The 17,674-nt window shown below is 45.8% G+C and overlaps 1 protein-coding gene across 14 annotated transcripts in view; it reads right to left on the reverse strand.

Moving 5' to 3' along the window:
- Positions 1–17,674, reverse strand: part of LOC308333327 (calcium/calmodulin-dependent protein kinase type II subunit gamma) — a 69,935-nt gene that overhangs the window by 11,670 nt on the left and 40,591 nt on the right. Inside the window, exons 13-20 of one of the 14 annotated variants that reach the window (XM_080789665.1) lie at positions 15,866–15,925; positions 11,391–11,431; positions 10,449–10,532; positions 7,528–7,572; positions 6,875–6,920; positions 6,514–6,594; positions 2,426–2,566; positions 185–260 (exon numbers count right to left, since the gene is read on the reverse strand). In XM_080789665.1, coding sequence (XP_080645791.1) covers positions 185–260; positions 2,426–2,566; positions 6,514–6,594; positions 6,875–6,920; positions 7,528–7,572; positions 10,449–10,532; positions 11,391–11,431; positions 15,866–15,925 — 574 coding nt within the window. Of the gene's footprint in view, positions 1–184; positions 261–2,425; positions 2,567–6,513; positions 6,595–6,865; positions 6,921–7,527; positions 7,573–10,448; positions 10,533–11,390; positions 11,432–15,865; positions 15,926–17,674 lie in introns of all 14 variants that reach the window. The other 13 variants (XM_080789659.1, XM_080789666.1, XM_080789668.1 and 10 more) reach the window with 13 other exon arrangements.

The following is a 17,674-nucleotide window of genomic DNA, read 5'->3' on the forward strand; positions in this document are numbered from 1 at the left end:
AAAAACACACCCCGCAACCGCCAATATTTACAAGCGACTATACAGAAAAAGAAGCCCAACGTCGCAAAGGCAACACTGATCCTAAACATCTTTGGTTCAAACCACCAATAAAACACCCGAGTCCGGACGCGACGCGACTCCAGCGGCACGACAGGAAACGTATTGGAACTTGCTGTAAACTCACGTGTAAGCGTCAAAGTCTCCATTGTTGACAGCCTCGATAAGTTGCTCCGTTATCTTGATGATCTCTTGCTTACGACCTAGAGGGACGAGAGAGAGAAGGAGAGAGAGACACAGAGGTTGAGAGAGAGAGAGAGAGAGAGAGAGAGAGAGAGTGGGGGGGAAGGAGGGGACAGATACAGGGGCGGTAAACATGAGAGGATGATGAAGCAGGTGGCGTTTCTCTCAACAGACTCTTCTAGCCTTTCCTCCTGGCCATAAATAGCCGCGTTGCCTTCGCCTCATCCTCAGTGCTGACCTGCAGTGACTCAGCGTACCGTACAGTCACGTCCTGCCCTCTCTCACCTTCCATGCTTAAACGCCACTTACACACACTATTTATTGTGGCCGTCGGGGTGGGAACCTAAAAACAAACGTTCCTTTTTTTTATTATGATTTTATTATTTTACAAATGCCTTCAAAATCAGTGGTTCTCACACTTCCAAGATGTTTGTACAATGTTCAAAAATAGCAGATGTATTTTTGAATAGCCAACACAAAAACCTAAAATGACACAGATGCTGTGATACCGGTTTTAATGGGTTAAAATAGTGAAAATAGATGATTTACAAGCTCACAACGTGTCACAGAGCTCGTTAGCATGGCATGGCCGAACTAATATCACTGTGAACCAACCTGCATCTCCAAAGGGCGGATTTAAAAAAATGCCTCTGGTGATATATTGACATACAGTACATGGTTCCTGATTGCTCCCTCACTTCTTCAGAGGGAAATCTAATCAGAACTGAGCAGTGTCAGACCAAATCAGCAGAGGGCAGGTTTGTTTATTGCTATGGCAGATTCGTCTGATTTCCAGGCTAAGAGCTTGTAGATCTGCCATTTTCACTAGTTTTGTGCGACACTCTTGTACACCAAAAACATAAATTTGGGGGTCCTTGGCACAAAAAAACATAAGAACCACTGCATAAATGTGCAATAATGTCTCCTTCACGTTGAAGTGCATTGTTATAACACACGTAACACAGACGATTAGTATTGCAACAGAACATGCTGGTCCTACTAATGGCAAGGTGACCACTAGCCACTTCAACCTGCTGTCCCCAATGTGTGTAGATTATTTAGGGCTGAACCATATTGGAAGAAACTAACTGACATTGCGATGTTTCAGTGTTACAATATAAACAAGAATGCCACACGTATCATTAAACTGCCAGGTGAAACAAGCACTCTCTGTTGTGCATCTGTCCCAGTTTTATTCCTTTTTTCCCCCTATTATTATTATTTATTTACGTGTATGTTTCTCTGTGACAACCTCGCGGCCGTAGTTTGCTTTAGTTTCCGACGTGCATTTTTTGGTTCAATCACTGTTTTGTTCTGTAACACATCCACGTTGCGGCCTTTCAGGGCTTAGGAGGCACTCCCATTGGCTTAAGCGAGGTTTCAGAGTATGGGTTCAGAGTATTGGTTCGCAGCCAATCATAACTAGGTCCTCAAAGCCAACCCGAGCGAAAATAGGCCAGGCACAAGATAATTATTTCACGGTGCATTATATCTGAACTTTGGAAAAAGGAAATGAACATGGTGATTTTAGAGGGTTGTTGTTCAATACTCTCATAATGACAGCTCTGTCAATGCAGAAATGTGCAAGCAAAACCAGTTACCAAGAAATCATTAAATAATTATGTTGTTTCATAATTCAGATGAACTGTACTGTTTTTCTTCCAGATTAGTCATGAAAAAATGCTTCCAGTTTTAATATTCTATCAAGAAGTGAAAGCGTTTTTGTACAATAACGGACCCAGTTTGCCTTCGCTGCATTGCGTCCTTCGCGATGTGCAGTAGTGAAATTGCGACGTTGATGCTGAAAATGATACATTTTTCATTCTAGGAGAAAATATTCTAAAAATAAATAAATAATACTAAGACAAATCTACAAACTGGTCGATCATTATTTTAAAAAAATGCTCTTTTTTGCCACGCTAGGTGGCAGCAGAGTGTAGCTAAGCCTTGCCAGCCGATTCTCAGATTTTTCCTCATGTTCATTTCCTGTTCCTGTCATTGTTATATGTGTAGGCACATTATTATAGGTGAAATAAACCAAACATGCCATATCATTGCTGTCGGGCAACGATATGAAACATGGAAATGTTTGAAATGTTTAATCAACTGCGATGCGGTGCACGCGTCCACCACTAGGTGGCGCTCTTCAAACAGGTGTTGTTGTTGGGATCGGGTTTTTGCTTACTCTGCTGAGTGTTGCTTTTAGTGCGGACGCTGCTGCCCCCTAGTGGAGCGACGGGAGGAGGGACGTGCTCCGACTCCGGGGCGGAGCCATTGTCGCCCGTGCTGTTCCATGCCATGCGCTTTACGTCATGCGGCGGAACAGCTGGAACAGACATAGGCACGGTCAACACATGCACGCACACACACAGTGACACACAGTCACACACACACACAGTGACACACACACACACACACACACAGTGTCACACACACAGTGTCACACACAGTGTCACACACAGTGTCACACACAGTGTCACACACACACACACACACACACACACACACACACACACACGACAGATATACACACAACTAGGCCTGTCATGATTATTACATAATCACCAAATTATTTGAGATAATCGCGATTCTGTTTGCATAATCGTCACCATGACGTTGAATAATTTTCATATACAGTATTCTTTTTTAAACAATGAAATATCAGATCTACATGAGTTTTGTGCTTGTAGATCAGCCATTTTCTTTTGTTTAAAAAAGGCAAAAATAAACATTTTTTTCATTCAGAATGTTCCAATGTTCCAACAACAGAGGCGCAATTATATCATTAATTGCAAGTATTTGAGCGACAATTAATCGTCAACTGAAATGTCATAATGGTGACAGCCCCTGCACACGTCATGCCACAAACGTGCACACCACCAACACACTCTGCCTTGAGCTGGACCTAGTTGCGTGGCCGGTGTCATTCACCCAACATGGTCCATCTACAAGCTCATACAACGACGTGCCGCGTTGTATGAGCTTGTACTAGATCGCCTACGTTCGGTGCGCGACACAGACGACACACAACTTAGTACGGCAGGTCCCTGAGACACGCGAGTAACGCGTAACTAACTAACCGCATGTACGTGTATGTAACAAAATACACTCTCACAAGCGCGTACACTGGGGATGGCACGACGGGAAATATACACGGCGCGATTATTGTGGAAAAAATTATTGGGATAACGATAATCAAAATATGCTAAAAAAAAATAATTAAAATGCCACTTTAAGCCCCAGCATATTCTAGTCTACAAGCCCTCAGTGAAATAAGAACCAAATGTACCAAATGCGCTCTTTACAGGTCTGTTTTAACACCAAGCTAATTCATCCGAGAGTAATATGACGAGGACAATTAATTTCACGATAAATACCGATAACGATTGTCGTCCCATCCATACAGCGCAAAGCCTGCACAAACACAAAAGTCAGTCAGACTATCGCACGTGCACAGATGCGGACATACTGTAGTGCAAATACAGACACGTGCACGTGTACTGTACACAACCACTTCCACAAGTGTGGACAGACGTAAATACACGCTGTGCAGGCACTCTCTGTCGCAAACACACACATGCAAAAAGAACACACAGACGGATCGGCGACTCCACGGAACATGCTTACACCAAGACAAACAGCAGAAGTTAGAACACTGAACAAGAACAGACATGGCGGCCGCAGGGTTAGTACACAGAAATCTCAGTGAACAAGACAAGAGACACAAGCACGCACACACGCACGCACGCACGCGCGCGCACACACACACACACACACACACACACACGCACACAGACACACAGGCTGCAACCATTAATTGAACGTACCGATTTAAATAGATTATTTAAATAAAAAAAAAACTAAAAAAATAATGAATGGATTAATCACTAAGAGCTTAATTGATAGTTGCAGTCCCAAATCAAACAAAGGTTTTGGACTAGGGTTGGGATCCGGGAACCGGATGAACTGGATCCAACATCGAGGAACCAATCCCACTGACCATCAGAGCCGTTCTGGGGACTTCACGTCTGCTCTAGCAGTTGTTCTCAACCTTTTCAGGCCAAAAGGATTTTTTTGCTGGTTTAAATATTATTTAAACTGGGAAACCTTATGATATTTCGTTGACAAAAACTAGACAAAAACTAAAACATTCCAGGTGACTAAAATGTGACTAAAACTAAATAAAAAGAGACAGACTAAAACTAGAATCAAATTCCGCTGTCAAAACACTGCTGTAACGCCAGGGCTCCACCGGGCGCGTCCGCGTCGCGTCAGCGTCACAGAATGTTCCCTTTTTAATCAATGAAGGGTGGCTCCACTGCCCGCGTCTTCGTCACCATTAAAATTGAACCGGTTCGTTTTTTGACGCACGTGACGGAGACGCAACGTGCCCAAACGCGCCGGTGGAGCCCTGGCGTAAGGGGCCTTTTGGAACCCTCTCAGCTAACCCAGATGGTCCCATGACCCCAGTTTGAGAACCACTGTATGTATGATTGCATGTGTTTATAAAAAAATGATATTGATATAATTATGTTAAAAATAATTGAAGGAATCGGACCGTTAAAGAGGGAATGGTAAAAGGCAGCTGAATCGTTAACATCCTACAAGGATCCCAAGACTTGTGTTTTGACAGACATGCATGTGGACAACATGGGAGACAGCAGCACGTCCACACTATGAGGCTAGGGGCAAGGTGAGCATGATGTTTGATGGCGTCACGGCATGTGATGCATCCCTTGTGATGCATCTGTCATTTTTAATACACTCATCCGTGTCCCAGCGCTTTAGTTCCGCTCAGTTTTCCTCTGGTTCTAATGTTCTAATTAGAACTGAATAGCCCATTGTCAAAGATTTGTTTTGGTTGTGTTTTCTTTAGCTGAAGAAAATCCAAAGGATGCGTGCAAAAGAGGCTGGAGCCAAAGCTGTAGTGTTGTTATTTTTTGTTATTGGCTCACAGCAGGCCTGTGGGAAAGCAGTGTTGGGAAGGAGAGAGGGATTGAGAGAGAGAGAGCAAGAGAGAGAGAAAGAGATGGAGAGAGGACATACTGTAAGATGCGGGAGGGCATGAAAGAAGAGAAGACGAAGAGAGGATGAGAAGAAGACGAACAGCTGAAACCAGCTGTGAAGGGAGAAGAGGCAGGTGAGGTGAAACCATCCTTCTGTGCAGGTGTGTTAAGCACCATTTGTACTTGGTTGCGCGGCGGTGTTGCCCCCCCCCCCCCCGGCAAATCTACAAAGCTTGCGATGCATTTGTTTGCAGATCGGCTGTTTTCATCGCGTGACACCGGGCGTGCAGCAGAGTATAAAAAAGAGAGGGTTAGCCCAGTAAAGAGAGAGGAGAGGAGAAAACAAGGACAAGGAGAGAGAGAGAGAGAGAGAGAGAGAGACAAGATAGCGTGTGGAGAATAGATGAGCGACGAGAAAGGAAAACAGAACAGAGGAAGGACAAGAATAGAAGGAGGAGACGAAGAGTAGAGGAATGAACGAGAGAGGAGAATAATGAGGAGGCTAAGAATGAACAGAGGGGGAGAGGAGAGAAGAGAAGAGCTGACAGAGGAGCAGAGGAGAGGAGAACGCACAGGGGAGTAGCAGAGGAGGAGGAGGAGAGAGAGAGAAAGCACTAGAAAGTCCCGCAGCAGTCAGTGGGGCAGGCAGACAAGACGGTCAAAGGTTGATTTACACTTCGATGTGTGCCCGGATCAGCACCCGACCAACAAGCTCACAACCAACCCACTGCGGCTGCAGAGCTTGTAGATTGGCAGTTTTTTTTTGGGGGGGGGGGCTCGCGGCGCAGGCACGCAGCCGAGTATAAATCAGGCATCGGAGCAGAGATAGATAGAGGCCAGCGGAGGACAACGTCAGCAGTGGCATCTTCCAGCTCGGGTTGTCCTACTAGCAGGACAAATAGGGCGGTGGCAGGGGAACGGGGGTGGTGGGTGGGGCATAGTCCTACTGGTAGTGATCGCCATGGAGCACACACGCACACGCACACACATACACACACACAGACAGGTCAGAGCAACACAAAAGCTGGGCGGACCAAAGAAGTGAAGGAAGGGACACCGAAAGGTGGTGGTGTGTGTGGCGGGGGGGTGGGGGTGTTGCCCAGTGACTGCAACAACACAGTGAGGGTGGGGGGTGGGGGGATAGGGTGGGTGGGGGGGTTCCCTCGCGGGCCCACTGGAGGAGGACGGACGGGGAAGGGGGGACGGACGGGGAAGGGGGGACGGGGGGGGCGACTGTATAGCCCTTGGCTGCCGTGAGTAAACTTACTGGCAGGCGCGCTTTGAGGTGAGGGCAGAAGGGGGGGCATCTCCTCTGTGGCGCTGCTCTGACTCAGCGCCGAGCTGTCCGCTAGAACGCACGCACACACACACACACCAAACGCAACCAGACACAAAATACAAGCACGCAGTCACACACACACACACACACACACACGCACCCCGCAGGCACACAGTCAAGAGTATGTAAAAGAGACACACGCACACAGCATCTCGGCCACCCCCTTAGCAACGCGCGGGTCGCTACTAGCAAACCCACACACACCTCTCTAGAGGGAGGGAGGGATCGGGGGAGGGAGAAGGAGATGGGGAGGAAGAGGAGATCAAAAAGGACAGAGTACCTTTCTTACCTTTCATCTCCTCCTCGTCGTTGGTGGCGTTGCTCTCCGTTGATCCCTGCGGCGGACGGGCAAGCGGGCGCAAGGCGGGAAGCGACAGGTGAGGGAGAAAAAGAGAGAGAGAGAGAAGAGTGAGACACAGAAACTGAAGTTTCATTTCGGAGTCATGATAAAATGTTATAATTCCCCCCCCCCCCCCCCCATCTATTTATGCCTGTAGCTGCCTCAAGTTATTTTGCTGTACTGAGATGACAAGACCAAATGCCTGTCGGGTAGATGGCGAACCACTTCAAACTGCATCTTAACTGCAACTTTTAACCTCAAATGACGTCACATTGTAGGCTCTACAGAGCCGAACCGACTTTTATTCGGCTCTAAAAATAGGAGTATGAATCCACTCTTAGAAGATTATTCTTTCACAGTGAACGCTTCTTACTCAAATCTTTGCTTCTGGGGGGACCCTGGAACAACATATTTTCAGATGGGGGTCGGCGGCCAATTACATATAATTTTTGGGGTCCTTGACATAAAATATTGAGCACCACTGACATAGAAACAGGTTTTTCAGAAAACTGTCATGATTTAGAAGACTTTTCTTTTTAATTTCGACGTCAGGCCTACAGTGAATGGGTTAAAGGGTTTTACGTGGGTAACAACAGTCTCACCTTGATGCCATCAGGAGGGTTGTGGACCACAGTACTCTGGGATTCCTGTAAGGTAGAAACGGTGAACACCACGGGTTATTCCACACGACGTCCCCAAAAACATCAGCACGTCTGGTAACGTTTCCTTTACGAGGCATGGTTCATATTAAACCCTTTTAGACCGTGTCATTTGAGTTGTTATTACAGTCACTCACTGCTGTTGGGCAATAAACCTTGCATCTCCGTGTTTCAAATGTGTATGTTTTTTTTTCCGTTTGTAAATTAAAGCCCTACTTCATTATGCAAGTGTGTCGCACAGATTATAGCAGATCTACAAGCTACATTGAGCCTGAAGATCGGCTATTTTCACAATTTTAAGTCGTTTTTTAAATAAATAAATAACTATGTGTAAATTACAATACAAATTATAATAATTTAATATTTAAATAATAATAATAATTATATAATAATTTGAATAATTTGAATAAAAATAAAAATGTAAAATTTGCCTCAGGTTTAAACGGGTTAAACAAATACAAGGTTTTCATACAAACTAGACAATAACAAATATTTTGTTCCCAGCTGCTCAAAACAAGGCCAGATTTTGAGACCCCACTATAAAACAACACACACACACACACACACACACACACACACACACTCTAAACGAAAGCATGCCCGTGAAGTATTATCTGAGAGAGAGTAATGGCTTGTTTAGGAGATGAGGAAGATTTCATAGTACGGCGGAGGACTTCAGTGGCTGCGTGGGAAGACAGGTTAGCGCAGGCTAGCAGGCGGTTGGGTTTCTGAAGGAGGTTAGAAGGACCGAGGTGGGCTGTGATTGTGAAGAGCGCCGCTTTCCAACCTACTAGCAGACTGGAGGTTGGCGAGTCAGTAGGAAGTTCTAGTGAAGACGAGTCAAAAATAGCAGCAAAGGATGATGAACTGTGTAGGGGGCCTCAAGATGAGTGAGTAAGACAGGACTGACGATGAGGTTCTACAGAATTACAACTCGACAGTAAATGTATGTACATACTCTAACGCTTTCTAGAGTTGGCAAACTAAACGAGAAGCACGTGTAGCAGCTTGAGTTTCAAAGATGTAGCCAAGAGCGTTTGTAATGGACCATGGAACATAGAGTACCGCTTTCCCTACAGCAGCCAAGAAATGTTCTATTAGGAGCACAGGAAAAGAACAAAACCCACGCCTGCTGCCTGCTGGGTGGGAAAGTTACAACATCAACACCTCCTGAACGGTGGACAACCGGGGAGAGATAATGTTTCCACTATACGACACTGATGATTCTGTGTACCACATCGTCGACGAGTCCACAGCCCCATCGTTTTCATTGGTTACGCTGCCCATTTGGCTTGGTGGAAGGGACGTGCACTCGCAGTCGGTCTGTTTACATCATGTAGCTGGTGCTACCGTTAGCAGGCTACCGTACAGTTCATTCATCGTCAAGTATGAACTCAGAAGTGATTCCCCCCCCCCCCCCCGTGAATCTGTTATTAGTTGTCATTACATACACATTATGGTTTTGGGTCAATGAAATATAATTATTATTAATTCATATCAGACAAACCGCGGGTGAAATAAATTAATTACATCTATCTAAAATATCCGATCCATAAAATAAAATATCCGTGTGCTTGTGTTCGTGACTCGGTGTGTGTTTTATAAATTGTTTTTTTTAACGTAAAGTGATAAACAGTGAATGAGTTAAAAATAAAAAATAGGCCTGTTTACCTGTTAGGCCACTATCAGGCACCAGTTTGGGCAGCTATGCTGCTCTATAAGCTGCAAGGCAGCAGCGGGCAGTGCTGAGCACTTTATATGCCCATATGTTATTTTGTTAATGTTGGCTAGTGGCCACTGGACTTTATTTCTGTGCGGGAAGTTGCAGTCACAGGCAGGCAGGCACCAGTTTGCAGTTTTGGTTAGGCTGGTTGCTTTATAAGCTACAATGCTGAGTGCAGTTAGCACTTTATATGCCCAATTTTGTCCAGATTATTTTGTTAATGTTGGCCATAATGGCCACTAGATTTTGTTTATGCGCGCCGGGAAGTTGCAGTGACATTGCACATTTTAGGTTTAGTTTAATTACTTTGGTGAATAGAACTGCTCAGTACCGTAATTTTAATAAAACAAAAATAATAATCTGAAAGATGCCGATTGCGGTGGGTGCGGATTGGATAATGTAGTTAATGCGGTTGGATAACGGGTGGATAATTGATTTGCACACACGTGCATTAGGGCAAAGTGAGAGGCCATCTGCGCATCTCTAATACACAACCATGCCTAAAGTTGTCCCACACAAGCCACCAGTCTTGAATGTAAATCATGTTTTGGGGTGAACGCTTTTGGCACAACTGCCAATAAAAGTGAATGTACTGTACTGTACTGTACTGTACTGTACTGTACTGTACTGTACTGTACTGTACTGTACTGTACAGCGTGTCTTCTCCAGGACTTGCAGGGATAACAGCACTGTTTAGCAGACTGCACTCACTTGTGTGGCACAGCCAAGGCATGGATGTGTGTGAAATGACAACTGATAGGAGTTTCATGAAAATAATAATAATAATTGTACAGCAACAAATCGTTTCAGTAGCAATATGCTTATGAGTTCCACTGTACGCTATGAGGGCCACTGAGGTCTGCTGGGGAAACTGGACGACAGGGGCAATTCTGCAAAATAGACCCCTTGGCAAATCATCAGTAAGAAAATTAGCCCATCATGTAACTGTATTTAGTCCGGAGTTGTCAGTCTGTAACAAGGGAGGGGGACATTGGAATTGGGCCACAGACCTGATGGATGAGACAAGGAGTTACCATGACACTACTGGGTGTGTAGGGTGGTGTTGATGGGGGGGATGCGATGGGAAGGGAGGGGGTGGTTGATGATGATGATGATGATGGGGTGGCGAGAACTACTGTACCATCTGGGAGTTGGTCGCCATGCTGGAGTCTTTCAGGGCATTGATGGCGCTCACTATGCTGTTCTTACTGTTGTTGGTCGAAGGCTGGGGCGGAGACGCAAAGAGAAGGCATAGGGTCAATGACGAACGTGGGCACGCACACCACGCACACATCCACAAACTGTAAAAAGGACACAGTCGCACAAAGATGCTTGTATACATCGACATGTAAACAAGCATATAATGTACACACAGATGATCACACACACACACGCGCGCACACAAACACACACACACACACACACGCACAAACATCTGTGTACACAATGCAAGCACGCTGTACGATCACCCATCGTTCGGGGATGAGGGTGGGAGGGGAGGAGAGGTGGGTAATCTCGGTGGAGGCTCGCAGGCTGTTGAGCTAACAGGCTAAATGAGAGGGTTGAGTGCAGAAGAATAGCCCTTTAGATCATCCTTTTACTGCTTCACTAACTCTCTATGCCTCCGCCACTTAACTGCATGGAGTGACCCCTGGGGCAGGGGAGACGGGGATGGACACACAGAGAGAGAGAGAGAGAGAAAGGGGAGGAAGAGGAGAAGGCAGCCGCGCTTTTACACAGAGACAGAAAGACAGATTTCCCATAAAAGAGAGCAACGAAACCTTGTAGAGCTGAGACAGGGAGAGGATGTGAGGGAGAAAGAGGGTGTGAGAGAGAGAGAGAGATTGAGGGAAGGGATTGTCTCCGCGATACCATCAGGGATGTGATCGGCACCACCATTCTGAACCACTTGAAATAAAGTGGATAAATGGATTTCTGTAGTCGTCCAAATAACACAATCACATCCCGGACTACTTTGTAGCGAGGGGGTTATTAGCAGGTGTGGTAGATAAAGGAGAAAGAGAGAAAGGGGAGGATTTGGGGAGACAGACCAGAGACCATGGGGCTGAGCAGACATCCTTACCTTGGCTGAATCCGATTTCTTGTTGAGTAAACTTTTGCAAGCTGTAAGAGAGAGAGAGATAGAGAGAACGCGAGAGAGAGGAAGAGAAAGAAGAGGGTTTTAGTGTCCTCTCATCTCAGCATCAACTTTACTCCACTCAGTTCCATGCATCTCACCACCAGAGTATGGAGGAAGTTGCCATCGGACCATCGGAAGGGTAGGCTTCAGAATGGATTAGTTTAGCAGGACGATACCCAGAGTGCATTGTACGATGAGTGGAACCCGAGCGGAGCACAATCTCTGTAACTAACCTCTGTACGCAGATGACACTTAACCTAACCTCACCTAACCTAACTTCACCAAACCTCACGCATGTGTTGTAAACGTAGCCATAACCGTAACCAAGATTAATTATTTAAACCACAACAAAACCAGCGAATGTGGTCCAGGGGTAAAGCACCCGTCCACCACTGCAGAGTCTAGGGGTGCGAATACACCGCAACGTATCCGGCCTGGCCTTGCGTCTATGCAAACACCATTGGCCGTGTTTGGGAGAGGAAGTCTGGTGGGAACCGGGCAATTGTGTGTCGCCGCTACAGGCTGGGCCAGCGGGGGTGTTGAACAGATGAGTAGGTGAGCAGAATGGCACACGAGAGCAGTGGCAACACAGAAATGTGTGTGGGTAGGCTTCAGTGGCATAACGAATACAATTGGGAGAATAAATGGGCAAAACTAATTGACTACTAAATGAAACAAACACATGTTTCATGCCTCCATGCCTCAACATAATTGCCTGTCTCTAAACTCCACCGTCTCTTGCTGGTTATGCATCGTTGGTCATGGGTATTGTCCTGCAAACCAATCTATTTTAAGTGCTACCATTTCATTAGCGTAAAATATTAGGTTATGGGGAACTGCTGGAGATTTTTTCTTTGGCCCATGGCAAATTGAATATATTTGATTGAAAATGATTGTTGGACAACACAGGCGTGTTAGAATGGTGCATCTTCAGAAGTGCTCCAAAAATGAGAATTGAAGTGCTACGTGCTATGACCACATTACTCAAGTCCAAGAGTCTTGTAGGCAGAAAGTTGTCTCCTCCAAAATTTTAAAAACAAAGCAACAGAGGAAATAGCCGATCTACCAGCTCAGCGCGATATTCCTGCCATTTTCACAGATTCTCTTTTTAAGATATGGTTCATTCAAACGGCCCAGGTAACAGCCTACGTTTAATGCACCAATCCGGGGCGTTTTCCTGTTGGGCCGCGCAGGTTGCTACACTCTGCGGAATGCATCACCACGCCATCATAACGCATTCATGGCCATCTGGGGGATACAGAAAACCTGAGAGCAAAGTAAACTTTTGTTCTCTCTCCATCCATTTCCTGTCTGTCTGGCAGACCCCTGGCAGGTCTGAACCAGAGTGATGGTCAGTCCTAAACAGCCGCCAAGACTCTTTATGTGGACGAGTCAGGTTAATGTAAATCAATGCTTTCCTTTAAAGGTTCCAGTCATCACTGCCGTCTGGCTGTTGCTACCCCTTTCTCTCACACAGCAGACAGCACACACATTGTTTTTTTTATATAGATCATTTATATATATTATATAATTTCACTCTAAAAAATAATCGCATGTTTCTTACCTTACGATAACAAGTGGGAGAAGGAAATGGGGAAGAAAAAAAAGTGAATATAGAAATCGAGGCCTCAGAATTACAATACATGAGAAGGTCAAGAGGGGCATAGCGTATTTAAGATAGCACGCCTGTGGAATTATCATGCTCCGTGATCTTAGCGTACGTCTAGATGTTCTATTTTGGCTTGGCCATGCAGCATTCAAAAAGGAAAAACTACAAAAAAATAAAAAATAAACTACAAAAAAAAGAAAAGAAAAAAGAACTACAGACCCCAGGATGCATAGCTTTCATTCCACAATACAGGGGGAGAAGAGGGCCGATTGGCCTGTGCCCTTTTAAATAATCAGGACTAATCCCCCACGAGAGCAGCCGACAGGCAGGATGCTCTCGGACAGCATGGGGGGGTGCGTGTTCCAATAATAATCCCCCGTGCACTCCGCAGGGAGCATGATCACTGATCTGACAACGGCTGGATGGGTGTAAAACCAGCTGATCTACAAGTGGAGTGGGATGAGCTACTCCGTCCACGTGTCAGATAAGTGATTATTACCGGTGGAACGAACAAAGCATTGGGGCCTGATTTATACTTGGTTGCGTGCCACCTTTGTGCAACACATGAGGAGCTTGTAGATCGGCATTTTCTTCCGTGTGCGAGCCGGGCGCACGACCAAGCACAAATCAGGCTTCAGGAAAATAATCTAAAGGCACGCCTCAGAAGTATACACTATATATACTATATACTATAACGGGACATCCACATGCGAGAGGCAGCAAGGCAAAAACAAACATTATCCTCATTTAAGCCTAATAAAACAAATACTTCCACGTTTCCGTCATACTGTCTTAGGACATTGATTGGGTAAAGAGGGGGAGGTTCATAAGCAAACCGCAAAAGCCTCGTCTCAGCCATTCTAAGGAGGGAGTAAAGCTGGCAGTTGAGCGCAACGGAGAACAGCATTGGCGGTGGTCGAGTGTCACCCATCGGATGAATGAGCCAATCAATCAGAGCTGAGACCAACGAGGAAGTCGTGGGAAGGGTTTGGTCTGAGCTTCCGTCACGTTGGAGCGATGATGTCATATACGTCACTGGGTGGCACTTACGAGCAGGGCGATCAGTCCGGTGTCTGCCTGACTTTTACAATCACGCCACCACTTTCATTCCGGAATCGCAGGGCACTCCCATCATGCATTGCATTCATTAACATTGCTTCAAACCATTCTCTAACCAGTGGCATTTTTTCCTCTCGACATGTCTTCTTCTCACAATGTTTCAGTTTCATTCAGTGTCTCCAGATTGATCCTAGGATCAGCTGCAGAGCAGAAGGGCTTCTCTAGTCTTTAAGAAAGGAAACGGCGACAGAGAATCCGGTCTGCTCTACACCTTGTGCTTCCTGTGGAAGAAAAAGCCCAGGAGCCACCATTGGCATCGCCGACCTTCACCAACCCCCCCACCCCCCCCCCCCGCTCCTCTCGCCCCGCCACGCCAGACCCCTCCCGGCGAGACGAGAGCAGCAGAGTCCCCGTTTAGATACTTTGATAGAAGAATCCAGCCTTCACTCCTCAATGAAGTCATGTGAGGAGGCGCTTGATTTTGTTATTCTTTTCAAAGTGCTAAACCTATGAGGAGGAAAAGAGGGCAACAGGACGGGGAAAGGGGGGGGTGGGGCAGGGCTCGCTGGGGATTTGTCAGGAAAGGCCGCCGCACACTGATGGATTCAACAGTGTACATGTGTACTGCGTGGGCCGACCAAGACAAACCCCCCAAACAGCCCCTGCCCTCCCGCCCACCTCACAGTCCAACTCCCTCCTCCACAGCACGTCTCGACCTCTGAACAGTCGACGCGCCCCCACTCCCCTAAACCTCCCCTCCCGCCCCTCTGAAGGTCAGACGATGGCAGCACGCCAACCCAGCTCCTGCCGGCTCCCAGCAGTGTCAGTCGCCCCCCAGATACACGCCACTCCCCATCCCCCCCATCCCAACCCTGTGATAAGCCCTGGACATTGGGAGTAAAGGGGGGAGGGGAGGGGGGGGGGATAGTGGGATGAAAGTGGAGGAGAGGGGAGTGGTTGGGTCAGGAAGTTAGCTAATGTTCCCTTAATGGCAAAGATAAATATCTTGTCATTTGGGACTAGGGTGGAGGAAGAGGATATGAGTTGATGACTTGGTTGGTGTGAACTACAGAAATAACACGATCGATACGACGTTAAGGAGAGGCTTGTGTGTAAAATGGTAAATGGACTGCATTCATATAGCGCATTTATTTATATAGTGTTTTATTGATATAGTGCTTTTTGTGTTAAAAGTGTATGATGATGTCCGAGTTGTGCTCGTTGTGCCAAGTAGGGCAGTGTTGTCATATGCAAATCTACAAGGCCATCTTAAATCTACCACGCATATCTACAAGATATCATCATCGCGACAAATCGTGGTCATGTGGATCTGCTATTTTCTGTGCGTGACAACTACTGTAAATACGAGCTTAGCTGAGTGCACGGTGAGTAACATTTGGTGCAAAATGGGGATGACCTGTGTCTGTCTGGCTCTGTGTGTGTGTGTCTGTGCGCGCGAGTGTTTGTGTGTTAAGTAAGAGCGCATGTTATTAGAGGTGGAGGGCAGGCTTGCAGAGGCTGCGTGCAGGGTAAACTATGAGGTTGAAGGAAAGGGGAATGATCAGGGATGAATGAGCCCATTAAGATGAGATAACAGTTCGGTTGTTTTGTGCCGTTGTTCATTTCTTTTATCTCATCTTAATCTCGATGATTGTTGTGAGTGGACCCCCCCCCCAAAGAAATATATATATAGCCAGGAAGTAGGCGTGTGTGTAGAGAGGAAGTGGATGGGCGTGTCTCTGGGACGTACCTTCCTGAGCCAGCGAGGCAGTGGAGGAGGCAACAGCAGAGTTGGTATGCTGCCGGCCCACTATTGGGACAGAAACGCTACAAGTTGGGAGGAGCTATTATGCAAGGTATTATTAGGACGGCCTTCACAGTGCGTGTAAGTAAATATATTTTATATATATCTCACACCAACTAAAATTATACTGTTCAACCATGACTCTATAACAACCAGCTGTTTCCAACCCTGCTCCTCAAAGGGATAGTTCATCCCCAAAATGACCTTTTCTATCAATTACTAATACTCACCACATGATGCCTTGAATTCATGGGGCTTTTGTTGTCGCATAATCATTCCCGAATTTGCGGTAGTAGACTCAAAGAGTCTCTGGTAGTACTCAAAGAGTCTCAAGTGAGTCTCTGGTAGTGTACTCAAAGAGTCTCAAGTGAGTCTCTGGTAGACTCAAAGAGTCTCAAGTGAGTCTCTGGTAGTGTACTCAAAGAGTCTCAAGTGAGTCTCTGGTAGTAGACTCAAAGAGTCTCAAGTGAGTCTCTGGTAGTAGACTCAAAGAGTCTCAAGTGAGTCTCTGGTAGTAGACTCAAAGAGTCTCTGCTAGTAGACTCAGAGTCTCAAGTGAGTCTCCGACCGGTCATCAAATTATTGGCTTAGAGATGCGACAAAAACATAAATCTCCATGAATTCAAGGCTTCGTGGGGTGTGTAATTGATAGAAAATAAGTCAGTTATTGGGTGAACACCCTTTAACACCACCGGTTTATAAATGTTGCATTTTCTATCCAAACAGGTGGTTACAAAAGTGCGATGTCTTTTGTAAACAAATAAGTGCTAAATAGCTGTGATGTTCCCATAGCAACCATGGCTATAGACTATGGAATGTTTAGTCTCTCTATGTTTTTAATAAACAGGAAATACAATTTCCAGGCCAGGATACAAATTTAATCCAATCAGCAGAGAAAGCTCATACAGGATAAACAAGTGGGATTTTAAGTGACGAAACCAAACATTGGAAACTGGGACAATAATAAAACTCAAGCTGATAAAATCATCTTTCTCTCTCCTGATTGGATACAAATTGGTATCCCAATCAGAGAATTTCTTTTTCTGTTTGCCAAAGAGCTGGATACACCTTACAATGAATCCAACACAACTCTACACAATGACAGTGGTGTCAAACAAGTCCATGTCATGAAGCTATCCATCTATGCAATCTGGATGGAAAAGGTTTTAATCTGCAACACAATCTTATACAATATGTAGAGAGGTGTCCCTGCTTCATCACTGCCTCAACTAAGGGGTCCTTGACTTGAAAAACATTGAAAATGCCTGCTCTATAGAAATAATTACCATTAGAGCACAGAACTTTTAACTATTGCAACTGGTCTTGTTTAGAAAAAACATTGCCACCGACACAGACTTGAATTGCTTTCACCTGGTAGGACAGAAACAGAAAGGTTACTTTAGTAACCATGGTTATTTAAGTAAGTGAACGAAACATTTCGCTTATGGGAGGTTTTCCTTTGCTAAACCGAGCGGGCAGTTTGGTTTTGCAAAGGAAAACCTCCCATAAGCGAAATATTTCGCAAATGCTCACTTAAAATAACCCAGTAGCACCAGCGAATGTTCTTGGGGAGCAGTGTTGGGAGCCGCGGTCCCGGTCAGCTATAACTGTATTAAAACAGCACATGCAGGCTACAGCCCAGCTGTATTACAACAGATCCAACAGAGGCTGGGAGGAGGTGTGATAGAAATGGGCTAAAGCGAACAAAAAAACCCTAATATATATCAAGTCCGGCCCCTGACGGTTCACTATTAT

The sequence above is a fragment of the Protomyctophum bolini genome, assembly GCF_963924005.1.
Source record: "Protomyctophum bolini genome assembly, chromosome: 18".
Lineage (NCBI taxonomy): Eukaryota > Metazoa > Chordata > Actinopteri > Myctophiformes > Myctophidae > Protomyctophum > Protomyctophum bolini.